The sequence below is a fragment of the Carcharodon carcharias genome, chromosome 15 (assembly GCF_017639515.1).
Source record: "Carcharodon carcharias isolate sCarCar2 chromosome 15, sCarCar2.pri, whole genome shotgun sequence".
Taxonomy (NCBI): Eukaryota; Metazoa; Chordata; class Chondrichthyes; order Lamniformes; family Lamnidae; genus Carcharodon; species Carcharodon carcharias.
In genome coordinates this window covers 2549503-2574240 of record NC_054481.1, presented here as the reverse complement: position 1 = coordinate 2574240, position 24738 = coordinate 2549503, and the positions used below count along the sequence as shown (strand labels likewise).

The following is a 24738-nucleotide window of genomic DNA, read 5'->3' as shown; positions in this document are numbered from 1 at the left end:
TACCATATGTGTCTGTAATATGCTGAGGCTTGTGGTTATGATGGTGAGGGTTTCAGCCATTTTAATGTGACTGAATCAAACTCATTGATGTTGATTCTCTCCCTTGTGGTGGATGGGCATTCCGTTGAGTAATTGTGGCAGCAACTGAAAAGGTTCTTTATTTGTAATTTGCTCACCAGGAGCTGGCTGATGGCAAGTGAGAGATAGAACAACCTTATATGAATCAGTTTTGCATAAGAACACATCTGGCAACGATCCTCTCCTGCACAGAATCAGCCCAGGGTACATAGTCATGCTTCCCAGCTGCTCTGCCATTGGCAGCCTCCTCATTCCCCTATTTGGGAATTGTCAGAATGAACAGGGGCTTCCTCCTCCTCCTTAAAGGCTGGAGCTCTGCCCATGACATCATTGTCATCAATTTCTAGGCCGCTCTGCTGCACAATGTTGTGTAGCATGCAGCACACCAATACAATTACTGATAGCTCTGTTGGGGCATACTGCAGGGCTCCAGCTGAGTGATTGAGGTACTTGAAGCACATTTTAAAAATGCCAATGGCCTGCCGGATTATACTCATGACACCATGGCTACTATTGTAGCCGTGAATCTGCGAGAGTGGCTGAAACAGCTGAGGGAGTTGGGAACTCTTTAATACAAAGGCGTCATGGCAGCTACCAGGGAACCACTTGAAAGAAGACCTTATTGTGGCCACAAACCACCTGTGGATTGATTGATTGAAGGACTTTCAATTAATGAAGATGTCTGAATTAGGAATTGGAGCCTTTATGGCAACATGGGTGCAATCAATAACACCCTGTACTTGAGGGAAGCCTCTAATTGGGCAAAGGTCATGGCTCTTTGTGTCTGAGATGCCAAATCTATAGGGAAATTAATGTGATCCCTCACATGAGCAAACAGGGCTCAATGCAGCTGTTTGCTGCTAACTGGGATATATCATTCAGGTCTCCTGCTGAGTCCTGAGGTATAAAAGTTGAGAACATTGGTTACTTTTAACCACTGGCAGTGCAAGAGACTCAAGTTGTTGCTAGACCATGTGACATATATCTGTCACCACCTTACGGCTTAACTTCAGACTTCGGTAGTGGTTCATTGTCATATTGAGGTATGATGTCCTAGGTCTGTACACCCTGCAGGGTAGTACCTGGTCGTCCTGCCTCTCCTCCTTCCTGGTGCACAATGTTATGACACAGCAGATGGTAAATGCTGAGCTGTTCAAATTCCAGAGGGAAACATGAAATAAGTGTCACAACTAATTTTCAATTTGTATCTTTCAAGAGTTTTGAGGTTTTTATAAAACTAAATTAGACATTTAATAAAATATTGTAAGCAGATACATGTCTACAAATTGCTGCTACAATAACTTTTAAATCCCCTAGTTAATCTGATTTTCAGTTACACCTTTGTTAAGGTAACAGTAAACCACATAGATTTTAAAAGACCCCAGGCAAAATAAACAATACCCTGAACAGTAGAATTCAAAGTGAGTTCTCTTCACTTCAATCCTTGGAGAAAGCAGTTTGTTAGCTACAGGCTGAAGGCATTTCACATTTGTTGAATCTTAGACGGCCTTCCCTTACACACAGCCTTCACTCCTTTATACATATTTTCCCCTTTGAATGCAAGTACTCATTATTTCACTGTGGCTTTGGACTTTACCTTTCTGATAAGAAGCCCCTCATAGCACTAAGTTTTACTAGTAATCTTTGGGAAAAATAAACACTGGGCAGGATGTTGCCCCCTATTGGGGGGTGGGGGGGGTTGTGTAGGAGCTGGCGGGTTCCCAATCAGCGCCCTCAGTTGGGGGTGCACTGCCATTTTACGTGGGCGGGCCAATTGAGGCCCGCCCAGCATGACATCCACCAGGAAGCTCTATGCACTCCCTGTGCGGTCGGGGGGAGGGGGGATTCCCTCAGCCAGAAGTGTGCTTTTGTGCATGTGTGTGAAAGAGCACACAGATCTCCCTGAGGCAAAGTGCTGCCTCAGGGAGATCAGCTCAGGTTTGAAAATTTCAATAAAGGGGAAAAAAATTACTGACTTGTCCACTCATGTGCCACTGTCACATGAGCTAGGACATGTCAATTTCTTTCACTTAAACATTTTATAAAAATTTTAATACCCTCATGAAACCTCATCCTGCCCGTGGATGAGGTTTTATGCTTTTTCAGAAGCCCGCCTGGCTCCCGGTCTGCCCGCCAACCTTGAGGTTGGATGGGCAGGTCCATTAACCATGTTAATTATGTTTTTAATGGCCTTTGACAGTTCAGCGGGCAAGCAGCCAAACTGAAAATCTAAATGACGTGGGGTGACATCAGGATGCACCCATGACATCACCCCACGTCACTTTACGTGTCAGCGAGCAGACCCTGCCCCCGCACAGAAGATTCTGCCCAGTTTCTAAACTTCACCTGGCTAGGTGATGCATTTCACCCCTTCTTTGAAAACAATCGTCTGTTTCATTTAAAAATGCAAATGTCCTTTTATACCTTACATTCTAAACCTCCCTATGTTTACATCAAAGCCTTCAGACCAGCTGCCTTTAATCCAATTAAGTCTCACACACACACAGATACCACTATTTTACAATAAATTCCAATAACACCATGAGGATTATTATATCTTCCTGACAGTGTAATACTGCCTCTTCCTTCTGACCTCCAGTTGCTCATGTTGACTGGCTTCAATGTGTCAGGCTGCACTGCCCATATTGTATCTTCCATCACATGAGACACAACACACCCTTTGCGGCACAAAGTTCTTCTTGGCACCTGGGGGCATGAGTCAGTAGGGCAAAAAAAAAACCTGCCTGAGAGTCCACCAGACCTGCCCTCCTGCTCCTCGGGTTAAAGTGGTGCAGTTTGAATTATGTTTTTGTCAATTCTGGGGCAGTTAAGACATGCTTAATGCGAATTTCACACAGGTACCTGCACCTCTCCAAAAGGGTAGCCTGGTTATCCAAAGAAATGAACAAAGTTCAGACCTCTTCCTACCAGGACTTCTCTGCTATGTCGCAGTTCAGGCACCTGAGAGTCCGAAATCCGACTTGAGTGGAGGCAGCTGCTGTTTTATAGGAGCAGCTGCCACTGTGAAATGCACAAGCACAAATCCCAACTTTGGCCCTTTCCTGCCTTCTTGAAAATGGTAGGTGTCACCTTCAAGAGTGGGACTTCCAATTTCTGGGTACGTCCGCCATCTTCACAATGATGGAGAGGCTCTCAGTCACTGCAAAAATTTAGGCCATCATATTGATGTTATTTCTAGTCCTACAGGGTACCCACAATGACAAGATATATGTATAAAAAATGCCTTTTCCACCCTTTTGAATATGTTTAATATTTGGTTTTAAAGTAAGTAGTTTTCAGTATTGGATAATCAAATCTCAAATTACAATAAATTTTTTGAAAACCTTTATTTATGTAAAGGACAAAAACTGGTTAATTTATGTTTTTTTTTAAAGAGACATACACACATTCATGTGCACATAACTGAATTCGAAACACATTTCTTGTAGTATCTAGTAGTACACGTGTTAACAATAAGTGTACTCCAGCAAATGCACCGAAGCTATGGGGCATCATAAATACAGACGCCCCTTAAAGATACCCTGTAAAATATACATCTACAAATGTAACCCAATAAGACATTACTGCAATAATAGCAGTATTTTTTAATTTAAACAAGTTTTCTGGAGAAAAAGCTGTATTGCAGGTAATTAATACATTAACTACATAAAAATTTCCTTTAATTAAAATCTACAGCATTTATAAAGAAACATGTATATAATGTGTTTATTACAAAAGGATAGTTTGTCAACTGAAAAATTTAGTCCATGACTATTATTACAGAGAGGGTGGGGAAGAGAACTGAAACACTTGTACCCTCCCCTTACTGTTCATAATCAGTGTGGCTTTGGACAGGAATTTTTGTGTCTCTTAGCCTCTGGGGTGTGGTCAATTTAAATAACAGCCAACTTTTGTAGGTTTAAAGACAGAGGGTTATTTATTCATGCATTCATCCCGAATGTCTAAAATGCTACATCACTCACACACACACACACACACAAAAGATACAGTTTAAATTACAAAAAAGAAAGAGTTTTTAAGAAGCAGTGATTAAAATGGCATTTCACTACTGAAGGGTTAGTCTAGGTAGATTCCGATACCCGGAGTTGTAACTCAGAGTTGTTGCAGGGCTCCCTCTAACAGATTAAGGCTCAACAGGTCACAAAGTTTGGCACTTGTAGTTTTCTTAACAGAAGATCAAGGTTGCTTTAGATGCGTTTGGAATAGGAATCAGGCTGGGAAACCTTTTACATATAACAGTCTTCATGTTAAAAAGGCATGGGTCTGCTACCTTTTTTGCTGATGTCATGCAACTGTTGTGCAGACTGACGGAAAGGAAAAGGGGCTGCCTCAACATGTGGCTGCTTACAGCTCCCTTCCAAATGTGGTGTTAATCTTAAAATAAGAGCAAAATACTGCAGATGCTGGAAATCTGAAACAAAAACAGAAAATGCTGGAAAAACTCAGCAGGTCTAGCAGCGTCTGTGGAGAGAGAAACAGAGTGAACGTTTCAAGTCCGTAAGACCCTCCTTCAGAGGGTTAACCTTACTTTGAATACCACAGCCATCCACCATCCACCTCTGGGTGCTTGAGACCATTATTGTCTTCTGGCTGAAAATACCCATTCAAGCCAAGAATGCAGTTCCTAATGGTGTCAGGATGCATGTGTTGACAATTCTTAGTCTGAAATGGGTGCCGTTGTCTTTCGAGACAGTGCTGTAGTTTGAATCCACCAATCAAGGCAGGTGATCCGTGGCAGCCAGCTTAGCAGTCCATCATTGTTTATTTTAAAAGCAAGTTAGTTCCAGAAGATTCCAAACTAATTGCAGTGTTTTAAAAGTTATGAATAGGATATGCCTTTACTGGGCGTGACAGTATCAAGAAAGCTTTGGTCAAAGGATTTGGAAGATATAATTGAGCCAAATAAAGCCACAACCCATTTTCTAGTAGGAAAAATCATAGAACTCAAGTGTGAGCAAGTTTATCCAGGTTTTCTGTTGCAATTTGTTCTTGCATCACACACCTACTCAGATGAGTAATACAACCGGACTATGTTTTCTGCTGAAACACCCCATTTGGCTGAGAGGAATGAGACTGTAACCATTGGTGCTCTAATTTTATTACTCCATGTTTAGCAAAGTTGCAACTGATAATTTATTGCTTGTGGAACTGCAGTAGATTCGAATAAAAAGCTCGAGGCTCATATTAAAATCAGATAATGATCAGATAATTTCCACAAAACTAAATATGCTGTCAATTTTGTAATACATATTTTTGGTAACAGTATGAATGCAATATATTGCATTATTCTGCTAAAATGATGTGTCTCTTTTAGACAACAAAGTGCAATTGTTGTTGAATGAAAACAAGCTCATATTACTTAAGGTTTAGATATTGTTTGCTCAGGAACTATGCAAATTGGAAAGTGGTGTATGTTCCATGTCAGAAGCACATGGCATTAGGCAACATTTTTTTGATTTTCTCTTAATTATTTTTGATTTGTACTGAAATCTGATGTGATGAACAATTTTTAAAAAAGGATAGATTTTCTGGCGCTGGGCATCTTGTGGCATACACCAATAGTTAGACTTTCTCCAGCTCAAATCACTTTCACCCCATAACTTGCCGCAAGCTGATAATGACAGAGTGAGGGCAATGGGGCATCTTAGTGAATGGCAAGACCAACAGTATATTTCCTTAACCAATGAGATTTAAGGAACAAGAAACAGCGTAAGCACAGAGAAGGATGATGAATTGGGAATCAGAACAGCTACAGAAAGAGAAACAGAGAGAAAGAAAGAATGATTAGATTAAGAGTGAGAAAGAAGAGATGGAAAGAAATAATTTTTAAAAATACATTCAAAGCACTAACAGCAATTGACTACATGCAGGAATGAGATTGAACATTTTGATCCATTTCTGGTCCAGAGATATTGATTAGCATTGCATTAACAATTACTACTTATTAAAAAAGCCACTTGCATCTTAAATACCAGACTTAACTTTCTGCATTTAATGGTCAATTCATGTGCAAACCCAGCAAGTTGTGTGGCCAAAGTGAGATGCTGTTTGCACAAACCAACAAGTTCTAGAGACTTGCAACTCACTGAATAGTCCTGAACTTGCTGGCTGAATTGCACATAAATAATGGCAAGCAGTGTTACCATAACAATATTTTTCCAGCAAGATCAGGCCCAGTATTTTATTAGCAGAGCTCCTGTGCTGTTGGTCACAGAGTTAGGGAAGAGGTTATTTAATAATAAAAGACATGTTATCAACAAACTGTGATAGAGAACTACATTACAAGAAGTAAGACCACTTACAGGAAGCACAAACTAAATGCAAGTCTGTTGATAGAATAACATATAAGTAGATGGATAAATCTACACCTTTTGTAATAAGTACATTTATCTCCTGTGTTTTAGACACGTCATTAATTTCAATGGAGGGTCTCCTGATTGAACTTTCACCGAAGTTACAATGCACAATGAAAATGCCAGAGGTACAATTTAAACGTTTATCAAGTTATGGCAGGCAATCAGGACCCTGTTCCCATTGAAATGCAACCCCTTAATTGAGATCTTTTAAAAACTGAGGCTATTTGAGTGGAGCTATCCAGCTACATTGTGTGCTCCAAGCAGATTTTTTTCCACCAGTTTTAAACATGAACTGCAAGGACGCCTAGGTAATTTACTAAAGACAAAGATACCCTGGGTAAGCTGATAGGAATGGGTAGCAGGAAGATGCATGTGAGGTTACGTTGAATGATATTTAAATTGGTGCTGAGGTGCAGCTAATACAAGGGGTGTTTGCAGCAACATGAGTTCAGGAAGAATACTCAAGTTCAAATATCCACAGCGTGGAGTTGGCATTTTAAAATCTGTGCATTCTGAGCAACTCCTTTGTCCATCGTAGCGTATCAAGTGTTGATTGTATATTTTTTTTTGTCTCTCAGGAAGCTAATAAACATCTAACTTAATTTCATAAACAAGACAAGTGTAATCTGTAAAAACTTTGGTGCAGGTAAAGAGCCAGTATATTCAAATAAACAGCTATTAGGATTTTTTGAAGCAAAGTTTTGAACACTGAATTGAGTAGTAGTGGAAATGGGCAGTAGTCTGTAGTGTTGTATTTGGGTGGTGAACATTACCAGCACTGCTTCCTTCACAGTATTAAGAAATTCTTCCATTACTACACACATAAATATTAAAGGAAATATGTGTTAATAAATAGGAAATAATAGTATAATAACCATCAGATGTACAAAGAGAGCAACAAATAGGTAAAATAAGCTAATTTTTAAAAAATGGTTCCCAGATGATTAACAAAAAAACAATATCAGCATTTGCAAGAACTTGTGCCTGTAAAAGCTTTCATGTAACAGAATTACAATTTGGTTTTTAATAAGGTACAGGCAAAATTTCAAGAGAAAAGAAATCCCCAAAATGTTTACCTCATAGTAGAGTGCTAATTTATCTTTATCAGTAACAGAACAATCAGAAAATGTTTTCTGTAAAATTGTGAAATAAAAAAAATTCCTGAACTATTGTAATACATAGCACACTTCTGTTGTCTATGTATTGCTGTATATTCTGAACAGTCTTATTTCAGTTCTCCCAAATGTTTGTCTCTGTAGATGTCTTCTTCAAAACGAGCGAATCCCTTGTTAGTTTTTTGATAAGGTATTGTTTGTCACGACCTTGCTGCAAAAATAATCACAACTGTAAACTGATATTCTGAGATTTTCTCAAAGATTTACATCCTTAAATAATTCAGTATTGAAATGCAAACAGCTAATGCTGCCTTGATATATGCAGTTAAATATCCAACATTCAATAAATGTAAAACCAAAGCATCGCATTGTCTTACTAGGAACTTGTTAGCGTCCCATCATAACTAATCATTATGTGGTTAGGTGGGTGTCTTGTTATACAATGAAGTCTACCACAATGCACGAGGTCCCAAATCAAACCAGTATATCATCTAGAACAAAAACAAAAATATCTGAAAAAACTCAGCAGATCTAACAGCATCCGTGGAGAGGGACAGTTGACGTTTCGAGTCTGGATGTACATAATCTACATAATTGCCTGACATTCAGGACAGGTCTATCCCTCCAGGTTTTATCAATGAATTGGATTGGCTAGTCGATCATCCACATCAAACCTGTCAGGTTCAGGTGTCAAATGACAATGTCTTCCTGAATCAATTCTAATTTCTATTGCCGGATTTACATAATTACCTTTTGGGTTTTTTAAATGAACGACCTTTGCCTATTTTTATTTTCTCACATAGTAGAGCCTCAGCTACAACCAGAGTGTTTTCACTACCTTTGATTTGAGGTAAAATTCAAAGGATGGTTTTTTTTTTACAACAATCAATGGTTTCAGATTTTTATTGAATCCAAATTCTACCATCTGCCATGGCAAGATTTGAACTCTGGTCCTCAGTGCATTATCCTGGGTTTCTGGATTAAAAGTGCAGCTACAATACCACTCTGCCATCATTTCCCATTAACTTTCTCATCCTGTGATTTTCTTTAACAAATTGTCATTATCTTCAAACCTTACTGCAACATCTACAATGGCTACCATGTCACCCCTACAAACAGTTAAATCCAGTTTAAAAAGTGATCCCTCATCTGTTCTGATGTATGGCTCTAACAAAACTGTATACCCATGTTTAATTACCATGTCCTTAAAAACATGGAGAATTTTGTTGTGTCATTGAATTTTTGCATTTTTAATGTATGAACAACTAATTGAAATATGCAAAATTGTCTCATTAACTGTACACCGTCTATATTTTGTAATATATTCAGATCTATTGAAGGTAAAAGTATCTAGTTGGGTAAGCATTAAGTAAGTGAGCTTTGATAAAAGTAGATTGTTTGAACTGAATGAAACCTCAGCCAATGATTCGAAATAATATTGTTATAAAAATAAGGAACACCTATAATTAGCCCTGATAATTTAACACAGTCCAACTCTTAAATTCATATTTGCATTAATCAAGGTGCATATCGCTGTTAGAGCTGCTGGATCATCCACGGGCATGTTAAACAATTGGCAAATGTACCTTAGACACATTATCTAAAACTTCTTCAGCTATTTTAAGATTGTAAATCTGATCCATTTTCTCTTTTGTCCACACTGCTTTATTAAAAAGGAAACCATAATTGTTTTATCAGTAGAGGGTCTCAATGAATCCATTTTCTTAAGTTTTGCAATAGTGTTAGGAACTAGAGTTAGTTTTAAGTAAGTTATATGTGTATGTGTTTGTGTTAAACTTAAAGCAATAGCTTATTCCTAAGTTTAAATTTAAGTTTAGCTTTAAGTTTAATTTATATGTATTTGTGTGTGTTAAGGAAGAGGAAACCTTGGTTTTGGTCACTTTAGAATGTTGCCTGCAAGTCTGGGGTTTGTTTTTGTATACGTGCATTTTAAAGACATTTTATGACCTTTGAAGTGGTTTAGGGAAGTTAAAAGAGTAGAAAAACTGTGCTGTTGCTTAGCAACAGGAGAAACAGGGAGAAACAGGAAAGCAGTTTGAGTTCAACTGGTAGGAGCATTCCACAGAAACTGCTAAAGCAGGCAGAAAAAGGAGCTGCAGGGAGCAGGTGTCCCCCCCACCAAAAAGAAGAAAATCCCAAAAACCAGTGAGCTGGGCAGAAGGTAGCGCCAGGAAAGCAGTGAAATCAAGATGAAAGAACAGGAATCTGAACCAGCCCTGTGGAAAAAGCTCCAAACTCAAAAGACAAAGCTACAGGGAGCAGAATCAAGGCAAAGTGGGCTTGCGAGAAGCCAGAAGATCCGAGGAGACGGCCAAAGGTTGGTGACTCCTTACTACGAGCCTGTGAAGCAGTGGTGTTCTGTTGGCACGGCTGAGTATCTGAGAGAGTGCATGGAAAGTGAAGCCAGAATGCATGCAGAGATTCAGGGGAGGAGAACATCAGAAGGAGAAGTTGAAACCCTGGAGATGGATCCTTGTCAAAGGCATCGAAGTGAAAGTGTCATTTAGGAGAAGATTCCAAGGCGAGTACTTCAAACCTTGAGATTGGAAACTCTTGGGTTCAGAGTGTGGTGTGTACGACCAGAGGTCATCTATTGGTTTACATGGATGGCATGCTTATTGTGAATATTAGAAAAAAGATAGATTTTGTAACATGTGTTGTCCTTTTGAATCTGCATCTGACTGTAAAAGTATAGTTGTCGGTGGAGGAGTATTGTAATATAGTTCATCTTTTCTTGTTTAATAAATGTTTTTTTAAATAAATGTTCATCAGCTGATTCCTATAACTACCACATTTCTAGATAAAAAATAAAAGTTAGTGCGGTATTTTACCCTGATGGGATTTTACAGCCCCACTTCCGTTGCGATGAGGTTGTAAAACTCCACCCTTAGGACCTATCAAGCAGGGTTCCACCTTAGGATCTGGCTTGTCCAGTAGTAACATCAACTGGGATCATAACAAAACAGCAATACTCACCAGCCAATCAACTTATAAGTTTCCTGTGATGTCACATCTTATTTTCTGTTTTCGAACGTAGTTCTGATGCAGCTATCTTCTCCGCTCTCCAAACTCTTGCCACTTCTCCTGCGGGTTTTTAGCACATCCGCTCTCTGGACTCTCGCAGGTTTTTAACCCCTCCACTTTGGATCCTCACGGGTTTTTAGCCCCCCCTTGGTGATACACAACTACCTTTCAGAGTGTTGAAGAGACTTATACAAGGTAGTTTGCAACATTCCTACTATACTGATTTCTAAAAGCTCAAATACAACCAGGCTTATTCATCACCAAGTATGGAATCTAGGCATTCACATAAGACATTTTAGTGAAGTGACATCTCCGCTGCATGCCCCTTCCCGCCCCACCTAAGATACTGAGTGACAAGTCACTGAAGGGCAGAGCCAACCCACCCTGCAACAATTGCTGCCTTTTACCCCATGTGCACCTCATAAATTAGGCCAGAGTCTGACACGTTGGTTGAAGGAGGTCTCGTTGATTATACAGAAATTCCAAACCATAGAAGAAGAATTATGTGGAGAAATCGTGTGCTGCTAGCATAACCTGCAGGGGAAGTGACAAGACAGGGTGAGGGCACTTTTTAATACGATTCCTGGGTATTGTGTTTAAGAGGTATGCTGATGAAGCTTTTCACCAGGACTTTCAGGGCAGATGCAACAATGCCAAATTTCAAAGGGAGCAACAATTTATACTGACGCTGACTGGTTGATAAGTCGACTCTGATTGCCATGGAGAATGCACACTTTAGTTTAATTCAAAAGAGATTCAGTGCCTGGACACGTTCTTTTTGCCTGCAGAAGACAGGTCCCCATGTATGAACATACGTAACTTCTAGCAAGCATAAGTGTGCAACCATGTGAACCCAACTGATAATCTTAAATTGGTTGTTGGAGCACACTTGGGATTGTTCAGCAAGTGCAGTCCAATCATGGAATCACATCAAATGTTACACATTGTGTTGAGTTTTGCAAGCAGGAGTTGGTTGAGTATGGTCAATACTCTGCCTATTGTGAACAGCCAAAGAGACATGCTGTGGGATACAATCCACCAGTTGATGGGACATGTGGCCTACACACCTGGCAACACACTGGCACTGAAATTCAAATACCACATTACTCATTTGTGTGATAGATGGAAAGTCCTTTTAGCTTGATAGCAGCATCCTGTTAGTTGAAAATACCAATCGTGTTGCCACTGCATAGTAGCAGCGTGAAATGATTAGCTTCACCTGTTGCTCAAACTTTTGAGATCTTACCCTTCCAGGGTAAGTTAAGGTATTCTGGGCACTTTTCAGGTTCCAAAGTAGCAGCCTTGGACCCACTTGTGAGTATGTGCAATACACAGTGACCAACGATCTGATTGGTGCGGCCAATTTCCTGCAGGATAATGCTACTTGTGTATTGGTAGTGGAAGGAGTGGATGTTGATGGTGGCGGATGAGGTGCCAATTAAGCAGGCTGCTTTGTCCTGGATGGTGTTCAGATTCTTGAATGTTGTTGGAGCTGCACTCATCCAAGCAAGTGGACAGTTTATCATCATACTCCTGACTTGTGACCTGTAGTTGGTGGACAGGCTTTGGGGAGTCAGGAGGTGAGTTACTCTCTGCAGAATTCCCAGCCTCTGACCTGCTTTTGTAGCCACAGCATTTATATGGCTGGTTCAGCTCAGTTTATGGTCAATGGTAACCCCGAGGATGTTGATTAACCAATGAAGGTAGGCTTGCAGTAGACAATAGTAGATAACCCATTAGCGAATTCTCACCTAGCGCACTGAGTAAAAAGGGAGATCATTAGACTGCTCCATTTCAAAAGGTGAATTTGAGTGCCTGTGGGAAATTCTTACGTGCAGTTGCAGATTCAAATATAACATGTAAATCATCTATGTGTTGGAAATACACATTTAAGTGTCACAGTAGCCGTTTCACGCTGCTAACTGAATGCTGCCATCAAATCAATGTTCTACCTAACAAACCAATGCATATTGTAGGATATAAATTTCAGTGCCTGTGCAATGTCAGGTACATCGGTTATAAGTCCCAACGACTAGCAAAAAGTAACAGCGAGTTCCTTTGGCTGTTCACGACAGGTAGAATACTGACCGCACTTAACTAGACCGTGCTTGCAAAACTCTGAACACAATGCCGAATATGTTAGGTATGATTCCATGATTGGACAGCCCCTGGTGCATTCTCCATGGCAACACCTCAACCAGAGTCAACTTGTCAACCAATCAGTCCCCTTTTCTCATGCAGTATAAATTGTTGTTCCCTTTAAAATTTGGCATTCTTGTGTCTGTCCTGATGAGTGCAAGGCGAAAAACTTCAACAGCATTGTCTCTTTTCTCAGCAATACTCAGGTTCTGTACTACCAAGCAACTATTGTGTTTAAGCTGAAGTTAGGCAGAAACTCTAGGTAAAAATATGAATCAATAGCTAAGACAGATGGTTCTCAGATTTTACTGAAGAATAGGAACTCTATGCCTAACAGCAGGCAGCACACCCAGAGAGATTGGGTATGTGGAGGCATTGCCGATCTTAATAGCAAGGCCTCATTTAAGAAGAAATTCCCCAGAGTCCAATCCAACATCTGTTTCTGTGGTTGTAGACGTGACTCCAGGTGCTCTGTTGTCTCCCTGGTGCCAGGGTCAAGGATATCACAGAGCGGCTGCAGGACATTCTTGTCAGAGGTCGTGGTCCACATTGGTACCAATGACTTAGGTAGGAAGTGGATGAGGTCCTGAAAGCAGATTTCAAGGAGCTAGCAGGAGATTGAAAAGCAGGACCTCTAAAGCCGTAATCTCAGGATTACTTCAAGTCCCACGTGCTAGTGAGCATAGGAACAGGAGAACTGAGCGATTGAACACATGGCTGGAGGAGGAGTGTCGGAGGGAGGGCATCAGATTTCCGAGCCATTGGGACCAGTTCTGGGGCAGGAGGGATCTGTACAAGAAGGATGGGCTGCACCTTAGCAGGACTGGGACTAACACTGTCGCAGGGAGATTCGTTGGTGCTGTTGGGGAGGGTTTAAATTAGATTGACAGGGGGATGGGAACCTGTGAGGGAGCTCAGATTTAAGGGAAGCAAAACTGGCAAAAGCAAGCAGAAAAGTAGAAAGCAAAAATAGAAGACAGGCGAAGAATAGGCAAGCATCAAATAGGATAAGAGTGGAGAATAAAGTTAAAAAAGCAGAATTAAAAGCACTCTCTCTGAATGCATGTAGCACTTGATAAAAGGTTGATGATTTGAATGCACAAATTGAGTAAATGGGTATGATTTAATTGCCATAATGGAGATGTGACTGCAGGATGACCAAGATTGGGAACTGAATATCTAAGGATATTTGGCATTCAGGAGGGATAGATGAAAACGAGGTGGCGTAGCACTGTTCGTAAAGTTTGAGATCATTATATTAAAAAGAGAGGATCTTAGATCAAACGCTCAAGATATAGAATCAGTTTGGGTGGAGCTAAAAAACAGCAAGGGCAAACATTGGTTAGAGTTGTTTAAAGGCCAAACTGTAGTGGCACTGTCAGGCACAGTATAAATCAGGAAATTAGAGATACATGTAACGTGGGTAATAAAGTAATAGTGGATGACTTCAGTGTATACATAGACTGGGTTAACCAAATCAGCACTAATGCTGTGGAGGATGGGTACAAGATGGGTTTCTGGGGCTACGGACCTGCTGAGTTTTTCCAGGTATTTTTATTTTTGTTTTTGTTTTAGGTTTCTGGGGCAGGACATTGAGGAGCCAACTAGGGATCGGGATATTTTGGATTTAATGTTGTGTAATGAGAAAGGGCTAATTAATAATGTTGCTGTAAAGAAGCCTTTGGGAAATAGTGGCAATAATATGATAGAATTTTGCATTAAGTTCGAGTATGATATAATTCATTCTGAAACTAGGGTCTTAAATCTTAAGAAAGGAAATTATCAAGGTATGAGCGGCAGGCAAGTTGACTATGGTGGATTGGGAAAAAACACTAAAAGAATTGACATGCAATGGCTAGTACTTAAAGAAATACTACATGGTCTACAACAGATATATATTCCTCTAAGGCACAAATACCCAAAGGGAAAGATAAATCAACTGTGGTTAACAAAAGAAGTTAAAGATTGCATTGGATCAAAGTGTTACGATCCCAGATGATGTTAATACTGGACAAGTCAGATCCCAGAGTGAAATCTAGCTTAGTAGATCCTTTTTTTCAAAGAAACCATGGAGGTCAGTTACTGAACACATTCACAAGAGTCTGCCAGCATACTGTTAACACAAAGAATAAAATGTTTATTAAACTAGAAAAAAACTGAACTATATTACACTGGACAAAAAGGTTGGAAAGATTTCAATACAGATCCCTGCAAATGATTCCAGTGCACACTATTCCTTTTATCCCAGGAACCCTTAAAGACACAAACCCCAGTGGAGATTTACCACTGTCTCAACACCAAGGTTTCTTGCTTGGGTTAGCTCAGTTTCAAACAGTTTTCTTCCTGCAGACTTCGAAGCATGCACCAGACACTTTTCTTCAGCCTGTACCCCACCACAAAATTTGCAATCTAAACTCATTTCCCCAGCAGGCTTGTAGGATTTATTATTAGATTAGACCTTCTGCCTGATATACACACACTAATTACACCCTTCTGTGTTTCCCTGTCTGTGTGTGTCTCTGGACCACTGTCACTAGGCAACAGCACAGGTTTTTTGTACTTTATGCTTTTTTAAAAAAGACTTCACTAAACTACTAAACCCTTGGTGACCTGTCTCTTCACTTCAAGAGTTGTAAAGCCTCATTAAAAATGCATATATACAAACAGGGCCCTAGACTTCACAGCACCCAGCTCACAAAATCCTCTAAATGAAACTAAAACCAGGCTTTACCTTTCTTAATACCCAAATACAGAATATAAATTAAAGTTATACATTATTCCTAACAAAAGGAAAGAGCTTATAAGGATGCCAGAAAAAGTAGTAAGCTGAAGATTGGAAACACTTTACAAGCCAGTGAAGGAGGACCGAGGAAATGATTAAGAAAGGGAAACTAGAATATGGATGCAAACCAGTGAGGGACATAAAGGTAGACTGTAAAAGCTTCTTTAGGTACATGGAAAGAAGATTAGCAAGGACAAATGTGGGCCCATTACAGGTAGGGACAGCAGAATTTATAGTGGGGAACAACGGCAGAGAAACTAAACAGTTACTTTGTGTCTGTCTTCACGTAAGGAAATACGGAAAATCTTCCAGAAATATTAAGCAACCAAGGGACTTGTGAAACTGAGGAACTTAAAGAAATTGGTATTAGTAAAGAGTTGGTACTTGAAAAGTTAACTGGATTGAAGGCTGATAAATCTCCTGGACCAGTTGATTGTCGAAGGAGGTGGCTAGAGAGATAATGGATGCATTGGTGGTCATCTTGCAAAATTCTATAGATTCTGGAAAGGTTCCTGTAGACTAGAAAGTAGGAAATGTAATCTCACTATTTAAGAAGGGAGGAAGAGGGAGAATGGAGAACTACAGACCTGTTAGCTTGACGTCAGTGGTAGGGAAAATGTTAGAATCTATTATAAAGGATGTGGTAACTGGACATTTAGAAAAGAACGGTAGAATTGGGCGGAGTCAACATGGATTTATGAAACTGAATTCATGTTTGACAAACTTGTTGGAGTTTTTTTAGAATGTTATTTGTAGCATAGATAAAGGGGAATGAGTGGATGTGGTGTATTTGGATTTTCAGAATGCTTTTGACAAAGTCCCACACAGGTTAGTAAACAAAATTAGAGCACATAGGATTGGGGGAAATATACTAATATGGATTGAAAATTGGTTAATATGCAGAAAGCAGAGTGTAGGAATAAACGGATCATTCTCAGGATGGCAGGCTGTTACTAGTGGGGTACTGCAAAGATCTGTGCTAGGTCCACAGCTGTTCATAATCTATATAAATGATTTGGATGTAGAGGTGGAATATTTCCAAATTTGCTGATGACACCAAACTGGGTGGGAACTAAGTTGTGAGGAGGATGCAAGGAGGCTATTAGAGGACTTGGACAAGTGGATGGGATAGAACATGGCATATGGAATATAACGTGAATAAGTGTGAAGTTATTCACTTTAGTAGATAAAACAAGGCGGCAGAGTATTTCTTAAATGGTGAGAAGTTAGGAAGTATGGGCGTCCAGAGAGACCTGGGTGTCGTGTTATGACATAGTAGTTTTTAAAGACTGAGTTATTTAAAATCCCATAGGGAAAATTTAAACAACTGTCATAACCTATATTTTCAATTGGTATGTTTTGAGTTGCAGCTCTAAATTCAGGAATAAGACCACCAGTTCTCGAGAGGTTTTTATATTAAACTAAATGAAACATTTATTAATTTACAAGGTATTAAACACATACACAGCTACAAATTACTATCATAATTTTTTAACAAATTCCCAAACTAATCTCCGCTAAGGCAACAACAACCCATAGACTTTAAGCAGACACCAGGCAAAGCATTTTCACCTCACAAATTCAAAATGAGGTTCCTTTCAATTTGGTTCCTTTGCAGACAGTTGTAGGCTTACAGCTGCTTTGATGTTCTTTGCCTCTCTTCCACACACAAAACCTCTCAGGTTATAGCTAGCCTTTCCCTCTGAATACAAATTCTCATTGTATCACCAGGCTCTTTGAACTCCACCTCTTCTAACAATAAAACCCCTTTCATAGTACTAAAGATGTCTTGCTGCAGTTGTTCTGAGCCTTGGCAAGACCTCACCTAGAGTACGTATACAGTTTTGTTCCCCTTATCTAAGGAAGGATATATTTACCATAGAAGGAGTGCAACAGAAGTTCACCAGATTAATCCCTGGGATGGCGGGATTATTTTATAAGGAAAGATTGAGGAGACTGGATCTGTATTCCCTAGAATTTCAAAGAACGAGGGGTAACCCCATTCAGGGTGGATGTAGATAAGATGTCTTCCCTGGCTAGTGAGTCTAAAACAAGGAGACATAATCTCAGGGAGAGGGTGATGAATCTTTGGAATTCCCTATCACAGAGGGCTGTGGAAGTTCAATCATTGACTATGTTCAAGACAGAAATAGATAGATTTCTAGAGACCAATGACATCAAGAGAAAGTCCAGGAACGTGGCATCAAGGTAGATGCTCAGCCATGATCAAATTGAATGGCAGAGCAGACTTGACAGTTGAATAGCCTACTCCAGTTCCTATGACACCCAGCCAAATTCATTACGTGGTCAGGTGGATGGGAGTGGGAATTTAGCAGGAGGGGGTTGTAGCTAGGGGATCCCTGGGAATGGTCCCCTGCAATCAGTAGGAGGGCTCTGAAGGAGATTGGTGGGGACGCTCCTGCGGAGTCCTTGCCTGACCTTGGGGCGATACACACCATAAGATGTGAATGTCAAATCAGCCCCAGTTTGCCTTTAACAGGTGCCTCATTGATGGCCTGAGACACCACCATAAAAATTGCAATGGCTGGGAATGGAGCAGGTTGGAATCACAAGTTAGATTTTTTTTTACATATTACCATTCATGCACCATTCTCACTGGGCAAGAGTGGTTTAAATTCTGATCATGTTCTTTGATCTTTATACTATACTAATTCCCCAAAAAAATTCACAATACCACATCCGTGAAAAAGAACTGGATTTTTAAAAATTATTTTAAGAAATGGCTAACCAGGCCTTAACAATGCAATGAGCACATATTATCAAAAGCCATCATATATAAATTAATGACATCAGACATTGCTGCTTTCCTCCTTTTTTAAGGAAATAAAGGAGTCTTGAGTTTTAACTGCAGGTTTCCTCCAACTCCACATCCAATTGAGATGCTTTCTACTTAGCCTGCATTTTACCAAACATTTACACAAATATATTTGGCCATGATTTGCTGCACCATGTGCGAATACAGCTTTGTCAAGTAACTGCTCCTTGTCTGAAGCTGGTGTACAATTTTGCCATGATTAAAGGTGAATACCATTATCCTAGTTTTTATTTTGACAGGGAAATCTGGACTATCTGACAAACTGGCAATAAAAATTCATATTTAATAATTATGGAATCAAAATCACTCACCATAGCCAGTTGCTCTCTGAGCTGAAGAACAACTCGTTTATGTGCTCCAGCCAAAGCAACAAGATAGAACAGAATGAGGCTGAAAGAACAAAAATTGAATGATGTATTTGCTTAAGTATAGAAAAGGACAAGGTATTACTCTTGTATTCCCCCACCACTGATCCTAATTTTCACAGCTCTCTTCACTTCATTATTTGCCATTGGAACATTGCTTATTTGCTAAGTCTTTAATCAGACAGTGGCACATTAAAAGCTGTTTTAAATTACACATAATTATAACAGCTTGCATTAATATAATAACTTTCACTTAAAGGTAAATTTAAGTATTTCTTTAAAAAGATTACAAATTATTTGTTGGTCATTAAAATCACAGGCACATCAATAGGGGGAAAAACATTATTTTGTAGTCCAACAGGAAAAAATAACTCATATTTTACCATCAAATGCTTCTTACCATACAACCAGAAAGAATGGTATTGCAAAAGCCTCGGATGCCAAACCATATAGAAGATTCTTAAGACCCTTTGGGAAACGGTCAATGGTTTTTGGAATAACATCCCATGTGGTATCGTAGTTCACGAATGGTCCACAAGATTTGGATGACTTGACCCTGATCGGAGGGGAAAGAGCATACATATTTATTTTGCATCTAATACAATGATGGCCATATCACTTCAAAGCTTTTTCATCATAAAAGGAGTCCCTTCTTCAAAATCAAAAACATAACTTGCTGAAGGCTACACTCAAAATGATAACTTGTCCTTTCCTTTACAAATGCAACTTTGCTGCAGTCAATTTTTTGTTTCAGACTTTAAGCATTTCTATTTCTTTCCTTCTCCAGCAGGAAGACTTTTAGAAAAAGTTCAAGTTTCCGATATCAACATTAGTGTAGCTTGGTTAATGATTTAATTTTTAGTTTAAAGCATGTTTGAAATATGGACAAGTGCCTTTTACATTCTGGAGACTGGGCTCAGAGGACTCAGGTGCTGAACAAACATCAAGTATGATCTTATATAAACACAAACAAAATTGAAAATCCAGCACAGAAAGCATATGCTACCCAGCGTTTTACTCCATAAAAATTGGAAACTCCATCGTTGATGTGAGTTATAAAATTTGGGTCCATATCAATATTCGTTTGGATTCTCCCTTATTTACCCTGATAGTTACAACCACAAAAAACTTCAACAGATTTATCCAGCCCCACTTCCTTTTCACAAATCACTTTGACTCTAATAATATTATGATTTCCTAAGTGCCCTGTTACAATACATCTGAGCATTTTCATTACCACAGGCTAACTGGCCGACAGATAGCTTTTCTCCCTCCCTCTTTTTCGCAAATGCATGTTTAGATTTTGTCCCTATGGATTGGAAGGCAACATTCCAAAATTTGAGGGAATTCTGAGAAGAAAATCAAGGCATTCACTATCTCTGCAGCCACCTCTTTTAAAATTTAGCAGATAGGCCATCAGGTGCAGGGGATTTGTCAAATTTTGGTCCCATTAATTTTTCTAGTAATATTCCCACTAAGACTAATTTCTTGAAGTTCCTCACTCTCACTAGACCCTCGGTTCTCCATAATTTCCAGAATGTTTTTTCTGCCTTCTACTGTGAAGACAGTTACAAGGTGTTCATTTAATTTCGCTTTCATTTTATTATTCCCCATACTTAAACAGTTTGCTTTGTTCAGGTCTAAAAGCTGAATCAACCCAGATTTGCATCAAGTGGCAGGGGAAAGAATATTTTAACCACCGGCCACAATGGCGGCTTTTTATGTCATATTGTCCCAAACCTGCCATATTTAATTATGCATTCCCAGGAAACACTCCATTTCAATGGCAGGCGGGCTCTCATTCGTCCACCATGCTGTCTCCTTGCCACTTCATCACGTCGGGAGCCATATTTAAGTGCAGCTGCATGCACACCTCTCAGTGATTCCATCCCAGGACTGCTGCATGGAAGACATGGTTCCAGAAGGCAAGAAGACTGCAGCACCAATCTTCCCCCATCCCCAACCCCTGGTTTAATGACGTGTCCCTCAAGTGCCTTTTGGATGCAGTGGAGGCCCACCATGATGTCCCCTACCCCTGCTCTGGGCAAAGACCAGCAAGCAGGGTCACCAATCCAGCATGGCAGGTGGTGGTCAGCGCCAATGCACTACAAAAGAGGATAGCTACCATGTCACTACAGGATGAATGGTCTCATCCATTCTGTCAGGGTAAATCACTCCATAAGAAGTAGGAGAAGTAGGCCATTCAGCCCATTGAGACTGCGCTGACATTCAATGAGATCATGACTGATCTGATAATCCCCAACTCCACTCTCCTGCCTTTTCCCCAAAACTCTTGATTCCCTTACTGATTAAAAATCTGTCTATCTCCACCCTGAATATACTTAACAACCCAGCCTCTACAGCCCTCTGCGGTAAAGAATTCCACAGATTCACTACCTTGTGAGTGAAGAAATTCCTCCTTATCTCTGACTTAAATGGGCGACCCCTTACTCTGAGATTATTCCCTCTGCTCCTAGACTCTCCCACAAGGGGAAACAACCTCTCAGCATCTACCCTGTCAAGGGTAAGAATCTTATAAGCTTCAATAAGGTCACCTCCCACTCTTCTAAACTCCAATGAGTACAGGCCCAACCTACTCGACCTCACCTCATAAGAAAATCCGTCCATACCCAGGATCAATTTTCTCTGGACTGCTCCAATGCCAGTATATCTTTCCTTAGATAAGGGGACCAAAACAGTATTTGAGTTACTTGTCTAACTACAAATAACTAGTGCCTCGTATAGTTTTAGTAAGACTTCCCTATTTTCATACTCCTTTCCCTTTCAAATAAAGGCCAACATTGCATTTGCCTTCCCTATTATCAGCTGAACTTGTATGCTAGCTTTTTGCGATTCATGCCCGAGGACCCTTAAATCCCTCTGTGCTGCAGCTTTCTGCAGTCTTTCAACATTTAAATATATTCAGCTCCTCTATTCTTCCTGCCAAAGTGCATAACCTTACATTTTCCCATGTTATATTCCATCTGCCAAGTTTTTGCCCACTCACTTAACCTGTCCATATCCCTCTGTAGACTCTTCGTATATCCTCATCACTTGCCTTCCCACCTATTTTCGTGTCATCTGTAGCTTGGCGATAGTACATTCACTTCCCTCATCTAAGTCATTAATATTTATTGTAAATAATTGTGGCCCCAGCACTGATCCCTGTGGCACTCCACTAGTTACAGGTTGCCACCCTGAAAATGCACTCCCCGCCTTATCCCAACTCTATCTTCTATTATAAAAGCAAAAAACTGCGGATGCTGAAAATCCAAAACAAAAACGATATGGATTTCCAAAAGGCATTCGATCAGGTGCCACACAAAAGGTTAATAAGATAATAGCTCATGGAGTTGGGGGTGATATTTTAGCATGGGTAGAGGATTGGTTAATGGATAGGAAGCAGATAGTGGGCATAAACAGGACCTTTTCAAGTTGGTGGGCAGTGAATGCTGTCAAGGACCAGTGCTGGGCCTCAGCTATATACAATCTCAACCCCATCTTCTCTCTTTGCATGGAAGTTAAGCCATAATCAGAGAGAGGGAGAAAACAGGAACTGACTGACGTCTGGCCGGGTGGAGGACAGACCTATTGGAGATGGAGAGGTTAGCTTGTCGCCTCTATCCAGTAAGGATCCATGGATGTCATAGAAACCTCAGGGTCAAGGGTGCCTCCATGTTGGAGGCAGGTCATGCAGTCACTCACTCTCTCCTCTCTCACTTACAAGCGAAACTGAAGAAGCTCTGTCCAACACAGGCCATGTGGTCTACTCCTGCTCCCATTTCTTGTGTTCTCATGCACCCCTCTCACCCGCACCCCCAAGTGCTTTACAGGCGTAACTCAGAAAACTTGTTTCTATTTTGAAGTGTTTAAGAAAAAGTGCCAAGAATTGTTAACGAATGAACAAACTCAGCAATAATGTAGAGTAAAAGAGTATATGAAATAAAATTACAAAATGTGCCAGTAATACCAAATTTGGTGGTGTGGCAAACAGTGTGGATAACACCAATCACCTGTACCATAACATAGATAAGGTGGCAGAATAGGCAGACACACGGCAGATGGAATTTAATAAGGAGAAGTGTGAGGAGATGCCTTTTGGCACAAGGGATAGGGAGAGGCAATACAGCCTTAATGGCACAATTCTGAAGAGTGTGCAGGGACATAGGGACTTGGGGGTGCATGTGCATCCATCTTTGAAGATAACGGGATATATTGAAAGAGTGGTTAGCAAACCATCTTGGATTTTGGGCTTCAGAAATAGAGACACTGAAAATAAAAGCAGGGAAGTTATACTAAACCTGTGTAAAGCTCTGATTTGGCCACAACTAGAATAGTGCATCCATTTCTGGTCAGCACACTTTAGGAAAGATGTGAAGTCCTTGAGCGGAGATTAATCAGAATGGTTCCAGGGATGAGGAATTTTCGTTTTAGTTGGAGAAGCAGGGCTTATTCTCCTTGGAGCAAAGGAGATTGAGAAGAGATTTGATAGAGGTGTACAAGGTTATGACTGACTTAGATAGGGCAATCAAGGAAACACTCTTCCAATTAGCTGATGGTACAAGGACTTGCGGACACAGATTTAAGATTTTAGGCAAGAGATGCAGAGGGAATAAGAGAGAAAACATTTTTTATTTACCGATTGGTAATGACCTGGAACATGCCGCCCATGAGGATGCTGAAAGCAGGAACAATCAATGACTTCAAAACGATCTTAGATGGGAGTGGAGTGGGACTGGCTGGATTGATTTCCTGCTGGCTCCCTGTGGAGCAAAGAACTGAATGGCCACCTTCTGTGCTGTAAATTACCCTATGGCCTTGATGGGTAACTTATTCACAATGGTGCAACTAGAAAACAATATTCAACTAATAACCAATACTCACACTGCAACACCGAAGAGGATAGGAACACAGGCCAATGGAAGTCCAATTAACAGAACTGCCAGAAAGAAAAAGTTAGAGCTTGATGCACGAAAAGGTCTGTTGGAAGGGCGACAATTGTTCATCAAAGATATCTGGAAGGTTCAGAAGACATCATGTTTTTATTAGCAGTAATTCCACCAGCCTCTACTTTTCTCCCCCGCTCTACTGCCAATTTTTTTTGCCACAGATGTCTTCTGATATTTCTTGCAAGAGGCCATTAATTGTTCTTGAATATTGGCATGACATTCTAGCAATGGAGCATCAAAACCAAACCCAATTTTGTCATTGTCCAATATCTACACATTGTTGGATATTATTCTGGACAGGGAGCCAATCAAATTTATTTTTCCTAACCTTTGGATTATGGGGGCAAATTGTGGTATCTCGAAGTACCTGCTAAACTGAGATTAGCTAATTCACCTCAAGCAGAGAACTAAATCTGGGATCTTCACGACCTGACCCTAATCTAATCTTAATGTCCGTTTTTCTCCCCAATGTGTAAAATACCATAGAACTTTCTAAATGTTAAACACGCAATCTAAAGGCAATTTTTTGCATTTACTGGACTACTCAACTACTCACTGAAAAACTCTGAGTCATTCTGAGAACCTCAGTGCAAATCTCAAGTCAAATTTCAGGAAGTCTACTGCAGATAAACTAACATCTATTTCGATTATCAAACTTATGGTTGAAAATCTTATCGATTAATATTTTAATCGGTCAGGAATAACTAAGAAAAAAATTAAAGAGAGGTAATTCAATCATCTGATTGCCATATATTATTTTTAAAAATAGGTTTGCTTTCATTGGTATATTCTGTAAAATAACTCACCTTTTTGATATAAAATATGAAGATGTACTTGATGGTTGCTATTCCAGGGAGCAATGGTGAATAAAATGTTCCTATCCAACAAATAGTCTGACCATAAACAATTTCTAATACATTTTGAGGAACAGCAAACTGCTGCTGACCCCACCACTTGAAAGGTGGAAAAGTACAATAGGTTACAATTAACCTGAAAAACAAATATATAAAAGATGTAATTATGCGATTAGAATACAGCGTATCCCTTGTTAC

The 24738-nt window shown here is 39.9% G+C and overlaps 1 protein-coding gene across 2 annotated transcripts in view; it reads right to left on the bottom strand.

The window, feature by feature from the left end:
* Nucleotides 1-3410: 3410 nt before the first annotated feature.
* The window catches only part of LOC121288571 (transmembrane channel-like protein 7), a 113226-nt gene continuing 91898 nt past the window's right edge, over nt 3411-24738 (bottom strand). For both annotated transcript variants that reach the window (XM_041207175.1, XM_041207176.1), the window contains exons 12-16: nt 24493-24676; nt 23622-23752; nt 19138-19293; nt 18684-18762; nt 3411-7781 (exon numbers count right to left, since the gene is read on the bottom strand). In XM_041207175.1, coding sequence (XP_041063109.1) covers nt 7686-7781; nt 18684-18762; nt 19138-19293; nt 23622-23752; nt 24493-24676 — 646 coding nt within the window. In that variant the 3' untranslated portion in view covers nt 3411-7685. The remainder of the gene's footprint in view (nt 7782-18683; nt 18763-19137; nt 19294-23621; nt 23753-24492; nt 24677-24738) is intronic.